This window comes from Strix aluco, chromosome 17 (genome assembly GCF_031877795.1).
Source record: "Strix aluco isolate bStrAlu1 chromosome 17, bStrAlu1.hap1, whole genome shotgun sequence".
In the NCBI taxonomy this organism is placed as follows: Eukaryota; Metazoa; Chordata; class Aves; order Strigiformes; family Strigidae; genus Strix; species Strix aluco.
In genome coordinates, this window is record NC_133947.1 from 793,627 (window position 1) to 814,046 (window position 20,420).

At 56.4% G+C, this 20,420-nt stretch overlaps 1 protein-coding gene across 1 annotated transcript; it reads right to left on the reverse strand.

Moving 5' to 3' along the window:
* Positions 1–1,311: 1,311 nt before the first annotated feature.
* On the reverse strand, positions 1,312–10,578 carry BPIFB4 (BPI fold containing family B member 4). The gene is made up of 20 exons (XM_074843573.1): positions 10,460–10,578; positions 10,301–10,355; positions 9,755–9,822; positions 8,851–8,957; positions 8,517–8,666; positions 7,736–7,867; positions 7,354–7,522; positions 6,684–6,788; positions 6,451–6,594; positions 5,754–5,814; positions 5,155–5,215; positions 4,535–4,626; positions 3,985–4,197; positions 3,693–3,746; positions 3,041–3,211; positions 2,814–2,881; positions 2,627–2,669; positions 1,928–1,991; positions 1,460–1,536; positions 1,312–1,335 (listed from the first exon to the last, which is right to left on the reverse strand). The coding sequence occupies exons 1-20, from the start codon at positions 10,576–10,578 to the stop codon at positions 1,312–1,314; spliced, it is 1,977 nt and encodes a 658-aa protein (XP_074699674.1).
* Positions 10,579–20,420: the final 9,842 nt, after the last annotated feature.

Here is a 20,420-nt window from a genome sequence, read left to right on the forward strand (position 1 = left end):
GAGCGGCCAGGGTGAGGGGGGATGTCATGGGGGCTGGGGGTGCTCCTGGGTCTCTGGCTGAGCCGAGGGTCCCAGGGATGGTTTGGGGCAGCCCCTCTCCGAAGGATGCTCCATCATATTCAGCAGGGCACAAGGATCTGAGGACAGTGAGAGGTGAACAATTACCTCCCAATGAGCTAATTATGTACAGAAACAGCACAAGGCTGATTAAAAAAAAAGTTATCACAAACTAAAGAGTGTGTGGATTTACAGCATACCAGCTGTGCCGTGAAAACTGCCTGTCACCCAGAGGTAGGCAGGAGATTGCTTGTGCCTCCAAGAAAGATCTTGGCAGTTTAAAGGAGTCTTGAGAGACAACAAATAAAAGAAAATGGGGAAATAAATACAGAGAGGAAGGGAAAAGGAGAAAAGGAACATGAAAGATGACAGAAAAACCCGAGTCTGAGGTTCCAGGTGGTTTTCAGGGTGGATTTGGGCTGGACAGGGGCAGGACAGTCCCATGGGCAATGATATTACAGCCCTCCCAGCTATTCCCTGTCACCCCAGGAGCAACAGGCGGCTTTAGAGCCTTCAATTAGCAAAGGCTTCATTGCTTCAACAGGCAGCTGAACCGCAGGACAGAGCCTGGGCACAAATAAACCGTGTGGTTCATGCAGAGTTCACCAGCATCGATGGGTGAATTACCCCCATGTCCCCAAGCGTCCCGGGACAAAGCCCCAGTAAAGCCCAGGGCAGGTGCTGGTGTGAGGATCCTCCAGATGACCAAGAGACCCCACGGCTTTGGGTCCAGGCCCTGAGAAGAGGCCGACACATCTGGGTCTAACGCAGTGTTTGCTGGGAGGAAGCTCCCTGCCCACCCTGAGCTGGGTGTCGGGTGGGCACAGCTGGGGCTGGGCAAGCAGGCAGGGGGCTATGGGCCTCTCACCCCCCGCAGCCAGACCCCCAGCACAGCAGGGTCTGGCCTGAGTCCCTGGGGTTCACCAGAACCAGCCACCTGTACAGGCTTGAGCACCCGCTGTGGCTGCAGAGAGGGCTGGACTTCATTAAACCCGAGCGTGAGAATGCCAAATACACCCACATCCTTCTGAGCATCCACCAAAGAGTCCAAAACACATCATTTGGAGGCAAAAAACACCTGTGTTCCTTCTGTTCCAAACAATGTAGACAGGATGCCACATTTGCAGGGAAAAGACCAAGCTGTGTAAGGTAGGGTGAGAAATGCGGTGGGGGTCCTTCGGGCAGGCAGGCTCCCATCCCTCCGGGGGTGGACAGGGCGAACCAGGGGTCCCTTCCCAGCCCGGTGTCCCCCGCTCACGCCGACAGCACCATGAGATCCTGGTGAAGCAAAGGGGTCACCTTCACTCTCACCATCCTCTGCGCAAGCGACGGGCGCTGCCTTTTCTCTGGCGCGGAGCTGAGGAGCTGGTGGATGAACCTCAGGGAACACCCGAGCACTTACTTCGATGACGTCGATGTCCGCGTTGGTGAAGTCGATGTTCAGCAGCCTGGGGAGGGGGACCCCCACTCCCAGCACGCCTGCGGGTCACAAGCCAGCTCAGTGCTGCAGGAGGGGGGGTCACTGCCGAGCTCCTGCCCAGGGCTCGGTCCCCAACACCATCCTCCCTGCGTGCAAACCCCTCCCTCCGCCAGCAAGGCTCTCCAGAAAGGTTTTGTGTGGTGGGACTTGGCGTTTCGGCAACACACATTGTTTGCTCTTGCCCTGTGAGGGGGCTGCGAGGCCCCTGCTCCACGATGTGGGGGTTCACCTCCCGGCAAGATGCTGCCACCTGCAACAAGCCTCCCCCAGCATGTTGGACCCACGTCTGGGCAACTCCACACAGCGAGGTGAGTTACACCTCCAGAAACTGCCGCAGAGCGCACAGCCCAGCACACACCAACACACGGACCGGGTGTAAGAGTCCCTTACTGTTCATTGCAGGCAGGAAGGCAACGTCGAAAATCTGGCCAACGAGCATCTTCAGGAGCGAGACCTGCAATGTGGAGAGGGGTCACGTAGTGCTGCTGCCAGTCCCGGTCCCGCAGTCAGCCCAGCCTCACTGTGGGCAGGTGGGGATGCTCCGCTCACACCTGCTAAACCCAACCTGAACCCCCAGTGCTCCAGCTCCACACCCAGCTAATGCAGACTCCCGATTTCACAGAAATTGGACTTTGAGCATTCTATGGCCAATTTTTAGTCCCAAAATAATGCCATTCCACGGGCCCTTTCCCCCCGGCTGCCCGCTGGAAGCCAGCCACGCTTTGTCCACAGGTCTCCTGCAGCAGGAGAGCCCAGGATTCCTCCCAACTTTTGCCATCATCCCCTGTGAGGCACCAGGATGAGCCTCCCCCAGCACGTCCTACAGGGATGTCATGGACATGTGTGGGTTGGTCTGTGGTTCACTGAGGACCCAAAACCTCTCCCTCTCAGTGAGGATTTTTTCTGAAAATTGCTCATGGATCATCCATGAAAAAAAAATCCATCCCCAGAGGTGACAGGAAGGTGCTATCCAAAGTACAACACAACCATTACACCGTAACTGGCCCTTATTTCTCCCAAGCCAGTATCTACCAGCACTTTGCTTTCTGCAATAGATTTTACATGTGCTGAGGCTGTTTGTGCTCTTACATCAAAATCACCGATGGATGAAGACACCAAGGAGAGACCAGTCCTGCAGGAGGAAGCAGAGGTGAGTAAAGTCCAGGCGTTCCTCTGCTGACCCAGACCTGCCGATGCCCTCATCGTCACGCAGCCCAAGAGGTCCCATGTCCATGGCCACCCCCAGCCACCCCCCAGATGAAGACCAGTGTCCTACTTCTCCAGGCTGACTCTGATCTTCAGTTTGTTGTCCTCAACTGAAAACTGGGCCAGCAAGGAGGCATCCTGTGGTCAAAGAGAGAGCTCAGGGCAGGGGTCGCTCCTCCAGCCCTTGCCCAGCCGTGTCACGTCGGGTGCAGGTCCCATCCACGGGCACCCCCGTGCCGGCTGTGTGGGGAGGGGGAAACTGCAGGAGGAATTTCTGCATGGGTTGTTCATACATACGACATTCAGAAGGCAGAGAGACTTCTGGAGATCATCTGAGTGGATCACCATCACCTCTGCTGTAGCCCTGAGCTGGATCACACCTTTATTTTTCTTTAAGGTCACCACCGGTGCTTCAGAGACTGCAATTTTCAGCAGCAATTCATGTGACTCGGGGTATGCTTTGAAAACCTGTCAACAGCCAAAAATAGAAAGTTTCTGCTGGCAGGAGCACAAATGGTGCTGCAACCAGGAACCACAGAGCAGGCTGCCTGCTCCGGCAGCACGTGTGCCGTGCTGCGCTCAGGGGACAGATCCGATCCTGAATTGCTCCAGTCCAACAATCGGTGTCTCAGCTGGCTGGGGTGAAGCCAAGCCCTGAGCCCTGCTGAGAGCATCTTGTCCTGGCCGGAGGAGCCGACAGCCCCACATCCGTGCAGATGGGGCAGCCCCATGGCTCGTCCGTGACCCAGGAGAGCTGCAGAAGACAGGGTGACAAACTGGGCTCTGGAGTGTTGCTGTTCCCAGTTGTGGACCGAAGTCAGAGCTCGTTCAAGTCCGTGGGACATCTGAGATGATGTGTCTGTGGAGGAAGGGACAGGGAGACCCCCCTGCCCCGGGCGCTGCTTCTCTGACCAGGTTACTTGAGGTGCAAGGGGGAACCAGGACTCACCGCAGGAACCAGGGCTCCAAGGGTCGATGTCGTCAGCGGCGGGAGCTCAGGAAACTGTGACAAAGAGAGAAATGCTGCCTCTGTGTGTGGCGCTTTCCAGCAGAATCTGCTTTCACCAGCAACACCTGAGGCTTTTACCACCTCGTCGTTCCTTCACGTTTTTTGCCCTAAGATAGCAGAGACCCTGACAAACGGCACGGAGGTGCGAAGGTGTCGCATGGCAGGAGCGGGCTGCGCGTCCGACACCACTGAGTCCTTCCAAGGCCAGAGCCAGGCCGCGCTCCCCACTCACCATGCCGGTGGAGATGTCCAGGTCCAGGGCACCCTCCTTCTGCAGGACAGACAGCATCGAGCTGAGGAAGTTCACGGAGAGGCCCAGCTGGGAGGAGCCGGTGTCTGCCATGGGTGGCAGGGGCGGCATGGGGACCCATGGTGGCGTGGGGACAGTTTCTGGCTTTCCCAGTGGAACGTCCACCAGGCCTCCTGCCGCTTGCCTGACAACGGCCTGGAGGTACAGGGGAAGGAAGCAGAGGCCAAAATGTTCGCAATATTTGCCTTTACGGTTAACTTCATGCACCTTCAGCGTGAAATCGCTGCATGCACGACCACGCCAAGGCAGGGGCTGTGACACTTCCTTCTGCAGAGTTCATGAAATCCAAACCCCGCTGCGCTCTCCCGTGACGGCGACGGCAGCAAGAGCTGGGCACCGAGCTGGCACCTCCCCGAGCTTTCCACAGAGACCTCAGAGGCCACTGCCCAGGTGTAGGCAGCCCAAGGAGACCCACCCGAACCCAAGCAAGATATCCTAAACCTCGTACGTGGATGGAAGGTGCAGGACTTACGTTCAAGTCTACCTCGAGGAACTGGCCGGTTACCAGGGGAAGGCTGGACACAGTGTACTGGATACTGCCCAGCAAACCCAGGGGCACCAGTGCTGGGGGAGAGGAGGGGAGTCAGTGATTCCCTGCCAGGCTTGGGTGCAAATACCCGCTCCCCCACCTGGCAGCTCTTCTCCTCCCAGAGGAGCCCGGGCTCAGGGCAGCCGCTTGGCCCCATCTCCGAGTGCTCTGTGCAGAGCAGCAATACTGCAGGAGACGTCGTTTCCCTAACGAGCCGTGCGTGCCACCGCTGCACATGGAGGGGGCAGCTCACAGCCCCCGTTAATGCCACCTTTATGCACCCATGGGTCCTTCTGCCCACAATTAAAGACAGGGAAAGGGGAGATGTGGGGAGGGGAGCGTATCCTGCAGTGTGCTGGGGCACTGCTCCCCTGGCTGCTGCCCGGGGGGGCCCTGCTCCCAGCATGGGGCAGACCGGGGGTCCGCAGGGTGAAGCGGGGGGTCTGCTCTTCCCAGCTGGGGTGCAGCAGTGGAGGTGAAAGTGTCACAGTCCTCATGCAGCCAGAGCGGAGGGGACACAAGGGGCAAGGCAGGGCAAGGTGTGGGACCCCGCAAGCACTTACAGTTCACAAGACCCAGCTGGTCATTGACGAGTCCCAGGGCGATGTTGACCACGGGGCAGAGCTGCAAGAGCCGGGGAGGGGCAGTGAGTGACCCACGTGCGGAGCCCGACAAGGACACGCAGCCCAGCTCGGCTCTGCCGCGCTCTCCCCGGGGATGGGAGCCCTGGGCGCGGGGGTGGCAGCACCCGCTGGTGACTCTGCTGTTCTGCTGAGGCTGCACCCGCTCTGGATCGGGCCCTGGGCACCTTGTCCTTTGTCAGAGAAGCAGGGTTAGGCCTGGGTCCCTGGAGCCCCCTTGGGGCGGCTGGAGAGGCCCCAGGGCTTTGAGGATGGAGAAGAGATTCAATCAGCCCAGAAACTCCCAGGCTCTTGGGCAGAGCTGGGCCAGACCCGCTGGCCTTGTGTTTGGAAGGAGGCAGCAGCTTCTCCCAAGCAGGTGGGGACATGGCGTGTGTCCCCCACTAATCCCAAACCACTGGGCAGGGGGACGCAGCAGCCCGGGGACAGCAGCCAGGACATGAGTGATGCTGCGGGGAGCTGCACTGCAGCTTTTCAGACTCATCGCTCCTATCTGGAGCGGAGGTTTTTTTCTGACTTACCAGATTAGGAAGAAGTCTGTTCAGGACACTTGCCAATAAATTATCCACAACTGGGAGCAGGCTGTGGAAAAATAAAGGAGCACCATGAAAAAAACCTGCTGCAAAGTAAATGGGTCTTGTTAAACAATTCCCTGTGAATAGCACAGACCTCCCGGAGCAAGGCAATTGCAGCAGCAAAGTGAATCATGAATGCTGGGATTTTGCATGAGATAAGTGTAATTTGCATCCCAAAATAGCCAGTGGGAAATTTATTGCTGCCTTTTATCTACTAGGTCTCCTTAGCCTCCCTAAATGAGCAGAAACAACCTCAGCCCAAGTGGTTTCTGTGATTCACAGACCATGTGCTTCGTTTCAGAAGACCCTGCGCAATGTCTGTTAAAATGACCCATGAATGTGGCACATGGGACAGAAATGACCCTCTGGGGCTGCTGTGGGGACAATTTTACTGTGACTGCATGAGGGGCACGCAGGGACCACCACCACCAGGAGCAGCCCTTTGCTCAGCCCCGTGACGTGGCCGGTGGGTGACTGTCACCTCAGGGACAGCGGCAGCCGGTGTCGCAGCCACCGCGGGACTGAGCCACGCGATGGGGAAACATCCTCATGCTGTTGCCGCTCTGCAGGTGCGGGCTGGGGCTGACAAAGCCCAATGGCAAAGTGGCTCACACCCGCATTGGCATCCACCTCCGTCACTCACCCTCTCAGGAGTCTGACTTTAATGCCACCAAGGAGGGTATCGCATCCTTCTGCCACCAGTTTGGGGTAGCCTGTGCTGTCCATGGTTAGCCTGACCCGTGACGTGATGTTCACCTCCACTGCGATGTCAAGCAAGCCCAGGAGGCTGCGCAAAGGGGAGGGAGCAACCTTCAGAGGAGCAGTGTCCCCCCGCCCCGAGACACCCGTCCTGGTGGTGCCACCAGCCCAACCTACCACTTGGCATCGAGGGCCACCCGGGTGTAGAGGTTGAGGTGGACGCCGACGCCAGGCAGGAGCTGCAGGGACACCCTGGGGAGCGTCAGCCCCACGATCCTCAGCCTGAGGGGACAGCAAAGGGACATGACACGTGAGGACTCTGAGCCCAGCACCCCACCACCCGGCTCTGCCGCTCGCACAAACCCACTCACTGCTCAAGTGCTGGGCGAGTCAGAGGCCGTTTAGCCCAGAAATGGCAAAAGACACCAAGTTTCCTCAGTTATTTTCCCGTTTTAGTTATTTTGCAGTTTTATCAGAAGCTTTGTTCTAGTCGCTGCCTTATTGCTTGTGCTTCTGCTTGGTGCTGGGCTTCAAATAAGAGTTAAATGGGACGGTGGCAAACAAGTGAGGGTTGGCTTGGGAGTGGGGGCACTGCTGCCCGGGGCCGAGGCGCGGCTCGGTGCACCCTCTATGGACGGGCAAGCGCCTTTCACCTGCTGTTTAACTTTCCTTGTGCAGCTCAAGAGGCTCTTTTGGCACCAGCAATGCAAACCTGGCAGGGCTTCCAGGCAGCACCAAAACTCAGCTCCAGAGCAGATCTGAGCATCTACTGAAGCACCACCACTGCCCCCCCAGACAGCACGGAGGTTGCCCCCCCTGCAAGGAGAGTGCAGGGTGCTGTCCTTACCCAGTGAGCCCCTGGACGGTGCTGAGCAAGCCGCCTTCCCCGAGGACGCCGAGCAGGCCGCCGCCTCCCAGCAGCCCTCCGTTGCCAAGAAGGCCACGGGGGCCACCGAGGATCCCTGCCGTGCCGAGGACACCCCCGTCACCGAGCAGACCTCGCTGTCCCAGTGCTCCTCCAGCACCCCCCGCGGGGATGCCATCCCTGGGGACATTGCCACCAGCCACCGGCCAGCCTCTGGGAGGGTTTCTGGGCCCACCACCCTGCAAGCCACCACCAGCATCACCCCCTCCACCAAGCAGTCCTCCAGTCAGCCCCCCCAGCAGCCCTCCACCAGCGCCGCCCAGCAAGCCACCAGTAATACCACCAAGCAGACCACCACCGCCGCCACCAAGGACCCCTCCTCCGAGGCCACCCAGCAGGTCTCCCCTTCCATCCGTGCCGGGACGTCCGCTGCCGAGTGGCACCTCTCCGAGGGTGCCTTGGAGGACATCGCCTTGCCGGAGTGAGCCTGTAAGAGCTGGAGACGTCGCCCGCCGTCAGCCCCCCGGCCACCGCCGCAGCCTTTGAGCAGGGAGCGGCAGGCAGCTGCCAGCCCCCTGCCTGCACTGTTACACATTGTGTTCCTCAAGCGTGGGCTGTCGAGGAGCTCGTGCTCCCCGTCACCATCACTGCCTGGCCCAGTCTCCATCTACCTGCTGCCAGTTTTTCCCATTTATGATGCAACAGAAAAAGAGCTTTGGGCTCCAGGGCAGGAGGCACCTTAAGACCTGTGTAAAGCAGCGCAGGGGAACGTGTCTGCAGCCGCACCAGCAAGACAGAAAATGGTGTGGCACAGGCACAGGGTTGGGCATTGATAAATCCTAAATGTGAGATAACTGAGGTGCCGTGTGGCTCACACCTCCTGAGCCGGGCGGGCTCCCGGGAGGAGCAATCCTCCACACCAGCAACGTCTTTCTCCTTTTAGGACCCTGGCCAGTTGAAATTTTAATTCCATAAACAGTGACTCCGGGTTCAGCGTGGAGGGGGCGGTTTGCACGCCAGCCTCGTGCTCTTCCCCTGCCACCTGCAATTCCCCTCCCTTCCCCGGCTGATGGGGCGGTGCTGGTACCACCGTGCCACCCCGCTGGTCCCCCAGGGTCCCCCGAGGAGGAGGCAGAGTGACTCACCATCGCTTAAAACACCTTTGCTGAGCCTGAGGACGGCAGCGCTGGGCTGGCTGAGCGACGGCGGCAGCAGCGCGTACAGGAGGGCGATGCCCAGAGCCGCTGCCATGGTGTCCCCTGCTCGGCCGGGAGAGCTGCGGGTGCCGGCAGGACCTGGGAAGGGACAACGGGAGAAGGGTGGGGATAGGCTGGGCGAGCCCCGGAGGTGAAGGGCACTCGGATATTCCGAGTAGGGGAAAATGTTTCAGTCAATAGAGCACACGAGCTGTAGGAGGACCAGAGCACGAGTTGGGAACTAGATCTGGACACACAAAGCGGGGAGAGGGGGTGTCCATACGCATCTGCAGGACCTTGTCAAGCCACTTTCTGCACAACCCCAGCGCCTGTTTGCTTATTCCCATTTCTGGGCACCCCGAGCAACCTGCCCCTTTCCATCCCTGGTCGCTGTGACATAATTTTAAACTTACAGTATGAAATCGTTACTCATAACCCTTGGACTACACTGAGCTTCCCTCGCTAATAACCCCCCTGTAAATGGGTATGCAAATTAATGCTGCAATTATACTCACAACCAACATTTGGAATAAAGCCTTTCTTTTTAAAATGGCATGTTTTAACCTTGTAACAATAAAAATAATAATAACCATAAAAGGAGATTGCAACATAAAAATCCCTAACTTCTGTCAAATGAACATGGTTTTTTCTTCAGAGAAGGGTTTTCATTTTACTGTAGCAACCTTCTTTTCTGATTTTTTCAGGCTAGTCACTAAATATAAACTAGAATTACTTACCTGCATTTCTACCATTATTGGTATTATTCCTGTGATTTTTCCTTGCTCACCAGAGTACATTGTAAGGCTTGTAGGTAAAATGGGGGCTCTGTCCCCCCAAGCCTACAACACCCCGTACCACTACTGCGACCGTCTGTCTTTACCTGGCCTTATCCTGAATTTCAAAGCCTGGCTTTGGTCTTCGGTGCTCAGCTCTGGGTCAAGGGCAGAGCTTGCAGCCGGCCATAGGCACCTCCGCTTTAACGTGTGGGAACGGGGGGTCCTTATATAGTGAGGCTGATGCAGAAAATGTGGAAAGATGCCTAAATTGTAAAAGCTGGGCTAGTGGATTGAGCGTATAAAACAGCATTTGTGGTTTTAATATATTCCAATATAAATAAAGATTTGTAAAACAGAGAAAAGCATTGAGCAAGAGGTTATTGGACACCCGTTATCAGGCAGAGCTCTTACCCAAGAGCCCAGAGCTCCAGCAAAGGAGAAGGAGCCTGAGCCTGGGGCTGCAGCATGTGAGGCTGCCTCTGAGCCCGAAAGAGTCGTGCTGGAAAATCAGCTTATTCAGACAAATCCCCGCTAACACTTGCACACCGGCTGTCACACACAAACTACCGCATCGGGGTAATTTTTCAAGCTTCCAGCAAGCACATGGGGAGGCTCCAGAGAAGCACCGGGAGATTTTTATCTCCTTTAACACTCGACCTGCGAAGCAGTTCCTGAGGATCATCCCTCTTGTCCCCCCAGCCACAGACTATTTCCACAGCCTCAGAAAAGCCCCTGCACGGGGTGGGGACGAGCTGCTCCACTTCAGCTCCAGCACAAAAGGGCACTTTTGTCCTGGTGACCTCAACACTTAATAACTTCCTGAGATAAAATGTGCTGCTAACAACCTGGTGCATCTTACACAATAAGGGGATAATAGGCTCCTAAACAAAGCAGCAGGAAGGCATAAGCTCAGCTTATCTCTGCCTGGCTCTGAACAGAGCCTTGCACAACAAGCACCATGGGGGATGTGCTGCAAACGAGCGCCTGGCAAGGAGCTGCCCCCCTGCAGCGGCTGCAACAAGAGCCCCAAATAAACGGGAAATGTCAGCAAACGCTTTGCTAAACCCGCGCCGAGGACCCGTCCTCTGCCCCTCCTCAGCCTGGCACAAGCGGTACCCGTGAGCACCGAACCCCAGCTCCCGCCTGAGCTGCTGCTTCACGCCCTGTGCCACCACCTGAGCTCCAGAAACATTTTCTGTCGGGTACCAGCTCGCTCGCTGCAGGTACGGCCGCATCGCCAAGGAGGCTCCGTGGGCCGTCTGGCATAGGGGCACGGTGCAGACAAATGGATGCTGGCAGCCAGAAAGCCCAACCAAATAAATATTCAGAGAGAGAAATACTGAGACAGATAAAGATTTTATTGAGAGAGCAATAAGAGACCAACCCTTATGTCTAAGAAAGAGCTCTGCTTCCTGACCACGGATGTTAAAAGGGGCCACAGACACCCCCCCAACACCCGCCAGCCGAGCAGCTTTCCCTACCCTGATGCCAGGCTGTGGCAGGACCGACCAGAGACGGTCGCCTGTTCCCCCCCGGCTACAGCAGCAACGCAGGGGGTTGCTCAAGGGAAAATGAAGATGGAGACAGCAGAGAGGAGCAGGGCTCCGGCGCTCGCGGCGCGGTGCCTGCCTCAGACGGTGAGCTGGGTCAGGGCTCCTCCCGAGCAGGATCCTTTTAGAGCGGGCTGGTGGGGAGAGTCGTCTGCCTGGGAGAAGCAGCACAAAAAACATTCACTTTTCTCGTTTGGACTTTCACCAGCTTTTCCCTATATCCCAGGTGTGGTTTTCCTGTGGGCCCACACAGGCTCCTGGAAGAGCAGCCCGTGGGAAATGGGGCTGGCCGGGGCGGCGCGGGGCTCTGGGCTCGGCAGGGCCCTGCCCGGGGTGGGCACGTCCCTCGCTCCCCGGGACGGCAGCGCTGGGGCACACGCGATCCTTACGTCGGTGACGTCCACCTGGGCCTCCCTGAGGCTGGCGTTGAGGATGTTGGGCAGAGGGACCGACACGTGCAAGGCATCTGCAAGAGCAAGCGGAAGCACCTTGTCACGGGGCGGGGGGGGACCCCGAACGCGGGCAGAGAGGGAAGGGGGACAGTTTGAGAGAAGAGGGGACCCAGAGCCCGGCCGTACCGTTAATGGCAGGTATGTACGCAGCTGCAAGGACTCGCTTGAGCCACCCTGCGAGCGGGGAGACCTGCAGGGAAAGGAGACGTGGGTCAGTGTCTGAAGATGAGAGCAACAATTATTGGGATGAAACCAGCCAGGTCAGGCTTATCAATTCAGCTCTGTCCCTGCTTATCAATTCAGCTCTGTCCCTGCAGGATGTTCAGAGCTATGAAACACAAAAGCTGGGAAGTGTCCTTCAGCGAAACCCTTCCAGGACTGAGGGTGAGCACAGGGACACGCTCTTTGGGTCATTTCTTCCTGATTATTCCTCCCCCAACACCCCTGTGCGCTGCCAGCAAGTGAACACATACACCCAGGGCACAGGGGATCGACAGGGCAGGCAACGACTGGCCTCTGCCAAGAGAAGAAGAAACAAAGACTGAAGAAAAATTGGCATTTCTGTTCTCCTTCCCTACACAGTCTCTGACCATCAGAGCACTCACTGCAGCGCCTCAGTCCCCAGCTGTGTGCACTTACACCGAGAAGGTTGAGTCCCGGGGGTGCCCGTGTCACGTTGATGCTACAAAAGATAAAAACAAGGCGGAGTCGGGGTGCATCGGGTGCAGCCCTCCCCCAGCTTTCCACACGCAGCTCAGACCCTTTCTTGGTCTGGGATTTGTCTCACCCACATACAGATACAAGGATTTGGAAAACAGGGCAACTTTTTTACAACTCTCTCATCACTTCAGAGGGGGCTGAGGTTGGGGCTGGGAAGAGGCAGGAAAGCTCTGGCAGCCCTTTACATCTCTACCACACCTACACCGCGCTCCCCAGTCACGGCCACCAGCCCCATGGTGTCGGGCTCCCGGAGGGTCCCCAGGCAGAGCCCCTTCCCTGCCCGCAGCTCTACCTGTCCAGAGCCAGGGACACTCGCAGTTTGCCATCCGAGACCCACGGGACGACATTCAGAACCATGTCCTGAAATTGGAACAACAGAAGAAATGAGGTAGCGCCCAAGACTGAAAAGAAAACCCAGAGTATTTGTAAATAACTCATTCTTTGAAAAAACACCTGTCTGTGCCTAGAAATGGCATTTTTTTGATGGATGGCATCATGTATCTCTCTCCCTGGGGTTCACCCTTCCTGTCTTTATTTTGTATTATTCCTTAAACATCTCACTTGCACTTGGTTATGAGCATTTGTAAAGGACCGGGCACCACCACTCTGAAGATGTAGTAAATACCAAAGCACAAGTACCGCTGGGCTGAGGGCAGGACAAGGCGCGGGGATGCCACAGAACAGCCAGACTCACCCTGCGCCCTGTTTCAGAGGACTCGGCCCCCAGGAGCCCACTCACCGTGTCGAGGGAGAAGAGGGGCCTCTGGGAGGACTGCAGGGCAGGGCTGAAGATGTCGATGGAGGCTTTGAGGGTGGCGGAGGCTCTTCTGTCCCTCAGGGCCATCACCGGCTCGTTGGCCACCCTCACGCGCAGCTCCAGCGGCAGAGAGCGGGGCAGGATCTGGGCGAGCTGCACGGGGCGGAGGGTGGGGTCAGGGCAAGGGGGGTCTGTGCGTGTCTGGGGTGGGCGGTGGGGTTGGAGATCAACACATAGAGGAGGTGGCTGACCTGGGGGATGAGCGGGAGGAGGGCGGACGTGGACAGCGAGACGCTATCGGGCACCTGCGGGAACAGCGGCAGCGGCGTCGGGGGCCGGGAGGGGTTGTGCAAAGCCCGTGCTGGGCTGGGCCGGACCCCACAAGCACCCTTGGGTCACCCAAAAGCGACCAGGACCCCAACCCAGTGTGGTGACCCACCATGGAGCCGGTGATGTTGCGGCTGAAGGCTCCCTGCCCCAGGACCGGCTGCATCAGGACGCTGAGGGCGCGCTGGGAGAGGCCGAGCCGCGGCGGATGGCCGGTGGCCAGCAGCAGGGTGGCAGCAAGTGGTCCCTGCGTGGAGGCCACCGTGTCCCCCTCCGCATCCCCGGTGAGGAGCTGCAGGGGACAGAGCAGGGGAGGGACGTCGGCGGGGCTCGGAGGGCTGTGGTCGCACCCTGCCCACCCGTGGGCCTCGCGGGGAGGCTCCCGCGGGGTTAATCGAAGCTTTAATAAACCTGCGGCTGCTTCAGCCTGTTCCAGCAGAGCCGAGGGCTGCAGCTGCCGCAGCTTCTCCCCTCAAACACTGGCACGTCTCCCGCTCGGGAAGACGCGTTGCCAATATTTTTGGCCCGATTTTGGTCGTTATCAATTACAAACCAAACTTTTATGAACCACTTATAAATGGAACCTGCTTGTGATTGGTGACCACTGCTCCTGTATGAAATTAAGCTTTTCTGATTAACAGCTACGAGAGTGCTGTAATTATGCTTAATTAAGCAGCGTCAAGCCAATCTGGCTCATGCTGCCCTCAAGAATTAGCAAGCAAAAAATAAGATAGAGACCCAGTGGTGGCATTAGAACAGACGCTGCTGGACCATCAGCACCTCCCAGCTTTCCTGAAGCATTCCAGCTGGGCTAAGAGGAGCCTTCGGCAAGTAGCCACCACATGTGGCTGAATTACCCAAACTCACTAAGTCAAGGGTTTTGGGCCGGGGGAAGCAGAGGCACTTACGTTTAGATCCAGCTGGATTGCGTCACCACTGATGATGGAGAAGGGGGGCAGATCTCCCAGAGCCCCGAGCGGGAGCGCAGCTGTGGGACACAGGGAGGAAGGATTTAGGCTGCAACGAGAGGGGCTGCTCCCAAATCCAGTGGTACCCAGAGGTATTGGAACCAACGGCGGCTCCTGCTCCCAGCGTTCCCAGCTGGACAAGCCACTTCAAAGCACTGTTTTGCAGAGAAAATGTTGTTTCTAAAAGCAACAGTTCCTGAAGTGGCTTCCTGCAGGAAAACCTGGCTGCTGCTGCTCGGGGGTGAGGGAAATTGAATGTTGTGCTTGAGCTGAGAGTTGGGTTTTTAGGAAGTTAAAATATTTGTATTTACCCAATGTGAAATTAAAACAACCAACACTAAGTGCAGGGGCTGACACGGGAGCAGAGGAAAAGGAGGGTGCCAACACTTACGGGTCCCGGCGCCGAGCAGAGCGCTCACTGCGCTGAGCCTGCTGTTGACGATGCTGCACCCCTGGGGAGGCAGAGGGAGGTCAGAGCCCTGGGACCAGCAAAACCTGGCTCTGCCGGGGACGCACCGTGCGGGCAGGAGCCGCTGCCGGGCAGGGCTTGGGACGATGCCCCATTACGGCAGCGCTCAACATCGGGCGGGCGAGTGAGCGGCCCCTCTAAGCCCAGGGGGGTTTCACCACCCGGGTCAGACTTGCCCAGTGCAGCCACTAAACCAGCGCGTGGCCCGGAAACCTCATTGCCGGCAGAGCCTGGCACAGGCAAAGGTGCAGGCAAGGTGCTGGTGCCCGTTGGCGGGAAGGACGGGCTGCCTGCCCCAGCTGAGCCCACAGCTGTGCAAACAGCCACGTCCATGGGGGCTGCCTGCCCTGCCCATGCTGCCTGCCCTGTCCGTGCTGCCTGCCCTGCCCACACTGCCTACCCTGCCTGTGCTGCCTGCCCTGTCCATGCTGCCTGCCCTGCCCGTGCTACCTGCCCTGCCCACGCTGCCTGCCCTGCCCACGCTGCCTGCCCTGCCCATGCTGCCTGCCCTGTCCACGCTGCCTGCCCTGTCCACGCTGCTTGCCCCGTCCGTGCTGCTTGCCCTGTCCGTGCTGCCTGCCCTGCCTGTGCTGCCTGTCCTGCCCACGCTGCCTGCCTGCCCAGCCTGCCCAGCGCTGTGCTGACGGCTCACATGAAGATCACGTTGCAGACTCACCAGCTCACGCAGGACATCACTAAGGAGGTGTTTTAAAGGCTGATCCAGAAGTGGCACTTTGGGTCTGGGTAACAGGATAACAGGAAATAAAAGGTGACGTAGATTAATGGCTGGAAAATAAAAGTACTTTGCACAAGAGAAATATGAGGCCTCGCCTGCACTCTCCAGGGCCATATTCAGTGCCAAAATATTACCAAAACCGAGCCCGCTGAAGCTGGCCTGGTGCTAGGTTCCCAGCACAGCCCAGAAATATTCTTTCTTGAGCCCAACTTTTAAAAGAAAGGTCGGCAGCCCCCCTCTGAGGTCAGCAGCCGGGTAGTTCAGCCTCCGAGGCATCAGGCACGGAAGTGCTGCCTTCAATGGCCAAATTCCCACTGCTGCGGGGGCTGCATGCTGGCCACGAGCACCGCGCTCGCACGGGTGATACCTCACATGGATGCTTATGTCAGAAGTCCTGCAGTCCTCCTCGTTCTGGAGAGTCGCCCACTTGTCCCGGACCAGCATGACCACATCTGCTTCCAGCTGCTCACAGAGCGCACTGCCCGGCGTGCTGCGGGGGGGAACACGGCACGCGGCTCAGGGAATCTGCTGGCCGTCTACTTCCCAAAGAGACGGTGCCCCCCCAGCCCTGCGCCGTGCTCCCGACAGACGCACCGTACCTGGTGCTCTCCACCAGCAGCTGGGTGTTGAAGCCCACCTGGTGCCCAAAGCCTGGCAGGGAGCGCAGACTTATTTTGGGAAGGGTGTTGTTCACAATTTTAACCCTGGATGGTTGAAACAAGGAAAAAGCAGCAAGTAACCCCTTTGTACAGCGGATGCCCGGTCCCCTCAGCCCCCAGCGCTGCCGCCTATCACAGAGCCATGGTCTTGGGGTCCTCCCTGCCCTGGGTCAGCAGGGATCCCCACCAGCTAGGAGCAGCTTGTGGCACATACAAAGCACCTTTGCATGGCAGGCACCTACAGAACCCCCCAACACCTGAACCCTGGTTTGTGAACTCCCCCAGGAGGGGAGAGGGGGACCCCGTGTGTTCAGACATTAGGCTCCAGACCAGAGCCTCCTTTCCCCAGCATGGCCCAGACACATCAAGGACAGCCCAAAAACACCCGTCTCCCACTCTCACTCACCCTGCGAGATCTCCACCATTTCTAACAAGAAGATTGCCAACGAGACCATCTTTGCCAAGGAGACCATTCTTGCCAAGGAGACCACCAAGAATATCAAGGAGATCATCAACAAGACCATCTTTGCCAAGGAGAGCACCAAGGACACCATCTTTGTCAAGGAGAGCAGCAAGGACACCATCTTTGCCAAGGAGACCACCAAGGACACCATCTCTGTCAAGGAGACCACTAAGGACACCATCTCCACCAAGGAGACTGCCAACAACACCATCTCCGCCAAGTAGACCACCAAGGACACCATCTTCACCAAGGAGACTGCCAACAGCACCATCTCCACCGAGGAGACCACCAAGGACACCATCTTCACCAAGGAGACTGCCAACAGCACCATCTCCGCCAAGTAGACCACCAAGGACACCATCTTTGCCAAGGAGACTGCCAACAGCACCATCTCCACCGAGGAGACCACCAAGGACACCATCTTCACCAAGGAGACTGCCAACAGCACCATCTCCGCCAAGTAGACCACCAAGGACACCATCTTCACCAAGGAGACCGCCAACTGCACCATCTTCGCCGAGTAGACCACCAAGGACACCATCTAGGCCAAGGAGACCGCCAACAGCACCATCTCTGCCAAGGAGACCACCAAGGGCACCATCTTTGCCAAGGACTCCGTCAAGAGGATTATCTTTTCCAAGTAGACCACTGAGCAGATTCTTGCCACGACCACTTTGAACCTTCTGGAGGTCAAGTTTGGCTTGTGAACCTTTAAGCTCTGCAAAAAAAGATGAGGTCACTGTGAGCTATGTGGACTTGGTGTGTCAGCCTGGCTGTCCGTTCCCCTCCACTGTCCCTCTGTTTCCCTCTTTACACAACAGGGGTGGCGGCACCAGCCACTGTAAAGTATCTGAATGCCATCCCCAAAGTGCTTTATAAATGCAAATTACCAGCATTGCCACTCTGCTGAACAGATCTGGACCAGCTTCTGATTTTCTGAGCATGGTCAAGAGACAGGAAAACAGAACTGGTCTCAAAACAAAAAGATAAATCCTGTCTCTTCCATACACTTACCATTGACACCCTCTTTGGCAGCCGAGAGCCTGATTGCGAGTCCTTGTGAAGGTGTCAGCAGGCTACAGAGGAGCAAAACAGCCGAGAACCCAAACATCTTCAGTCCTGAGAACTGGGGAAAGCGATTGTCATCAGTGCAGTGCTGGGAGAGTGAGCACAAGGCAGTGGAGGGAGGAGAGAGGAGGATGGAGGAAAGAAAAAGGAGGAATGCCTGTCAGGGAAAACAAAATCAGAGGGGAAGCTGCTGGCACCTCTCCCACCTCCTCACCACGCTGGTGGGCATAGAAGAACTCCTGAAGGGACTTTCCTGTGGGAGGAAGCAGAACTGCAACAACAGTTTCTCCAAAGACCGACCGTCACAGCAGGCAAGAGAAAAGCAAGTGGTTGTTCGGTTGTTCCTGCTTTGATCCCCAAGCGCTGGTCAGCGATGCTGGTGACTGATCTGGAGATCTGGGGTGCGTCTGCTCTGGGTGGGAATTTCTCCAAGAAACAAGACCCTGTATCCCGCATGATGGGAAAACAGGATGTTTCTGACAACATGAGCATCTCTGGTCATGGAAGGAAAATCAGTGGCATCTACAGAGGACAAATGCACCCGCACAGCCAGTAAGGAGAGCACCTCCTTGTTCGAATGTCGTGATCTCTGCACAAACATCAAACCTCTGAGGCTTCCCTCTGCATCAAAGCACCTTTTGCTAGAACTGGAAGAAGGAGAAAATAGTTTTTAAAGTTTCCGTGTCACTGTGACCTACAACTTGAAGTAGCTTTTTTTTTTTTAAAGAACCATAATGAACTTCATTGCCTCAAATCTATTTAAATGTAAATAGCACATCAAAAAGGGGTCAAAACAAGTGTGAGAGGTCTAATTCACCTTAGCTAAAAACCTATCTCAGATAATAGAGCTGTACCAAAAATAATTTCAGTGATAATTGTTTATGAAAACCATGAAATAACCTTTCTTCTTCAAGGACTGCAAATTCAGTGAACACGCACGTCTGTTCTTGAGAAACCGCACATGTTACTTGTTGGAGCATGATTCAGGCAGGCAGCAGGCAAGAATAACAATTTTTCCTAAAAAGCCAATACTGCCGAACGAACATTAAGGGCTCTCCTTTGGAAGCATTCAGGTTGGCAGAAGCAGAAGCTAAGGACGCACTTCCTGAGGAATAAGTTCAGTCTTACCTGACCAAGCTCTTGAGTGCGAGGCGCTCTCCAGCCCATGTCCCTGTCTTCTGACGGTGACCAGCATCGAGCGTCTTCATATATAGAGCTCTGCAGCAGGAAAGAGGCAAACGATGTCGTCGAGGACAGCCAGAATAATTGGGGGGAGGAAACCAAACAGTGTATGGTTTCTGGTGACTTCCACTGCAAATATTTCCCTAGAGATGTTGGGAGTTAGGTAAATCATTGAGCAACGACCTGTCGGTGCAGAGGCAGGCCCGGCCAGTCCTCACTCCGCTGCCTCATTTAGTGCATCATCCTTTTGGGCTGTTCTTGCGTCAAGATGTGGATATGGCTGAAAAGTCATGCCCTGATAAGATACTTTATTTAAAAAAAAAAATAATTGAGGTTTTGACTGAAAAATGTGTCAGAATACTGGCTATCTCTCACTGTTAAGTACTTCTACAGTTTTTGGTGCTGCAGTACTGAGCATTCTACCCTTATTGTAAGCCCATGCAGTGGGAACGTGCCACATGTTATGGGTGACAACTGAAGGACCAGGCAGCACCTTTCTCAGTGCAAAGACAGACCGTGGAGTTAGAGCCAGCTATTCCCTGTCCGGGCCAGCAGGACATGCCCAGCGTTCCCACCCCGGCTTGCCCACAGACTGTGACCTTACCCAACATTTATCAAAGCCACCAGCACCTGTCCAGCGACCCGAATGGCTCATAATCCGTTTGCTAACTGAGGAAAAGGAGGTGTTGAATTGGGAAGGAATAGGCACACGTGATAAGGCATATTGACTGGGTGTCACGGCTTTACAGATACCCTGAGCTGACAGACTCTTCCGAGAGACACCACCTGATTTGGAAACGCTGCACTGGGATAACTGGCATGGAGTTATTTCCACATCCATCACTTCTGCCTCAGAGCACGCCAGGAGGATTGGAGGTGGGATGCGCTGCCACAGGGAGATACTGCTGAGAGGGTGATGCCATTGACCATGAAGCCAGGGTGCTCCCAGGCTAGAGCTTGCCAGCTCTGGGTCATTCTGAAGACTGTTGATCCCAGCGTGGGCATATCAAGAGAGGTGGCCTCCCTGCCACACCAGCCCAAGCAACGAATGTGCTGCAGGAGAGGAACAGCCACACAACTGCCCAGGGTCAGCTCCGTCCAGGCCTTCACCCTCTCGGATTTGTGGCCAGGTTTTTTCCATGCTGAAAAATTGTGTCCTACCTGGTCCATCACGGCTCATTTACTGACAGATACTTTACTGCTACAGGCTGGAGAAAAGGGGAAAGGCTTCTGCTGAGCCAACATGTCACGTGCACCCACAGCCATGCTGGTTTTCTCCCTTTTACCTCCTCCCGGCCCCGATCACCGGCACCGCGCAGACACATGGAGCCCCTGCCTCGAGCTGCATCAGAGCAGCAGCTCTTTGGGGCAGGAAAAGGAAAACCCTCCTCTGCAGGCCACAGACCAGCCGTGTCCCCGTGCGCAGGTCGTGTCCCCACGCGCGCAGCAAAGGCTCCGTGGTGGAGCGGAGGATGCGTCGGCCCAGGGGACAGCGGTGAACTATTCACTGCCCTGCTGTGCTCATCAACGACAGGGCGGAGGGGCTGCTCCCCAGCTCTGAAGAATAATAGCCCAGAAAAATGCTTGCTCACAGTTAATACTTTCTGCAAACTTGGAAATAAGTATTTCCAGCAGATTAGCCAGCTTTTGTCACACATTAATTCCAGCTTTAAAAAATATCTTAGCTAAAGGCCAAGGAAGGGATGGCAAAGGTGCCAAAGTACTT

Bases quoted from the DNA above. Each gene is read 5' to 3' on its own strand.
- BPIFB4 (XM_074843573.1), bottom strand. From the start codon at position 10,578: ATGCGGCCGTACCTGCAGCGAGCGAGCTGGTACCCGACAGAAAATGTT. The intron at 9,823-10,300 runs GTGCTTGTTGTG...TTTCGGGCTCAG, and splicing joins TTTGCAGCACATCCCCCATG to AGGCAGCCTCACATGCTGCA. The intron at 1,336-1,459 runs GTAAGTGCTCGG...TTGCTTCACCAG, and splicing joins CGGACATCGACGTCATCGAA to GATCTCATGGTGCTGTCGGC.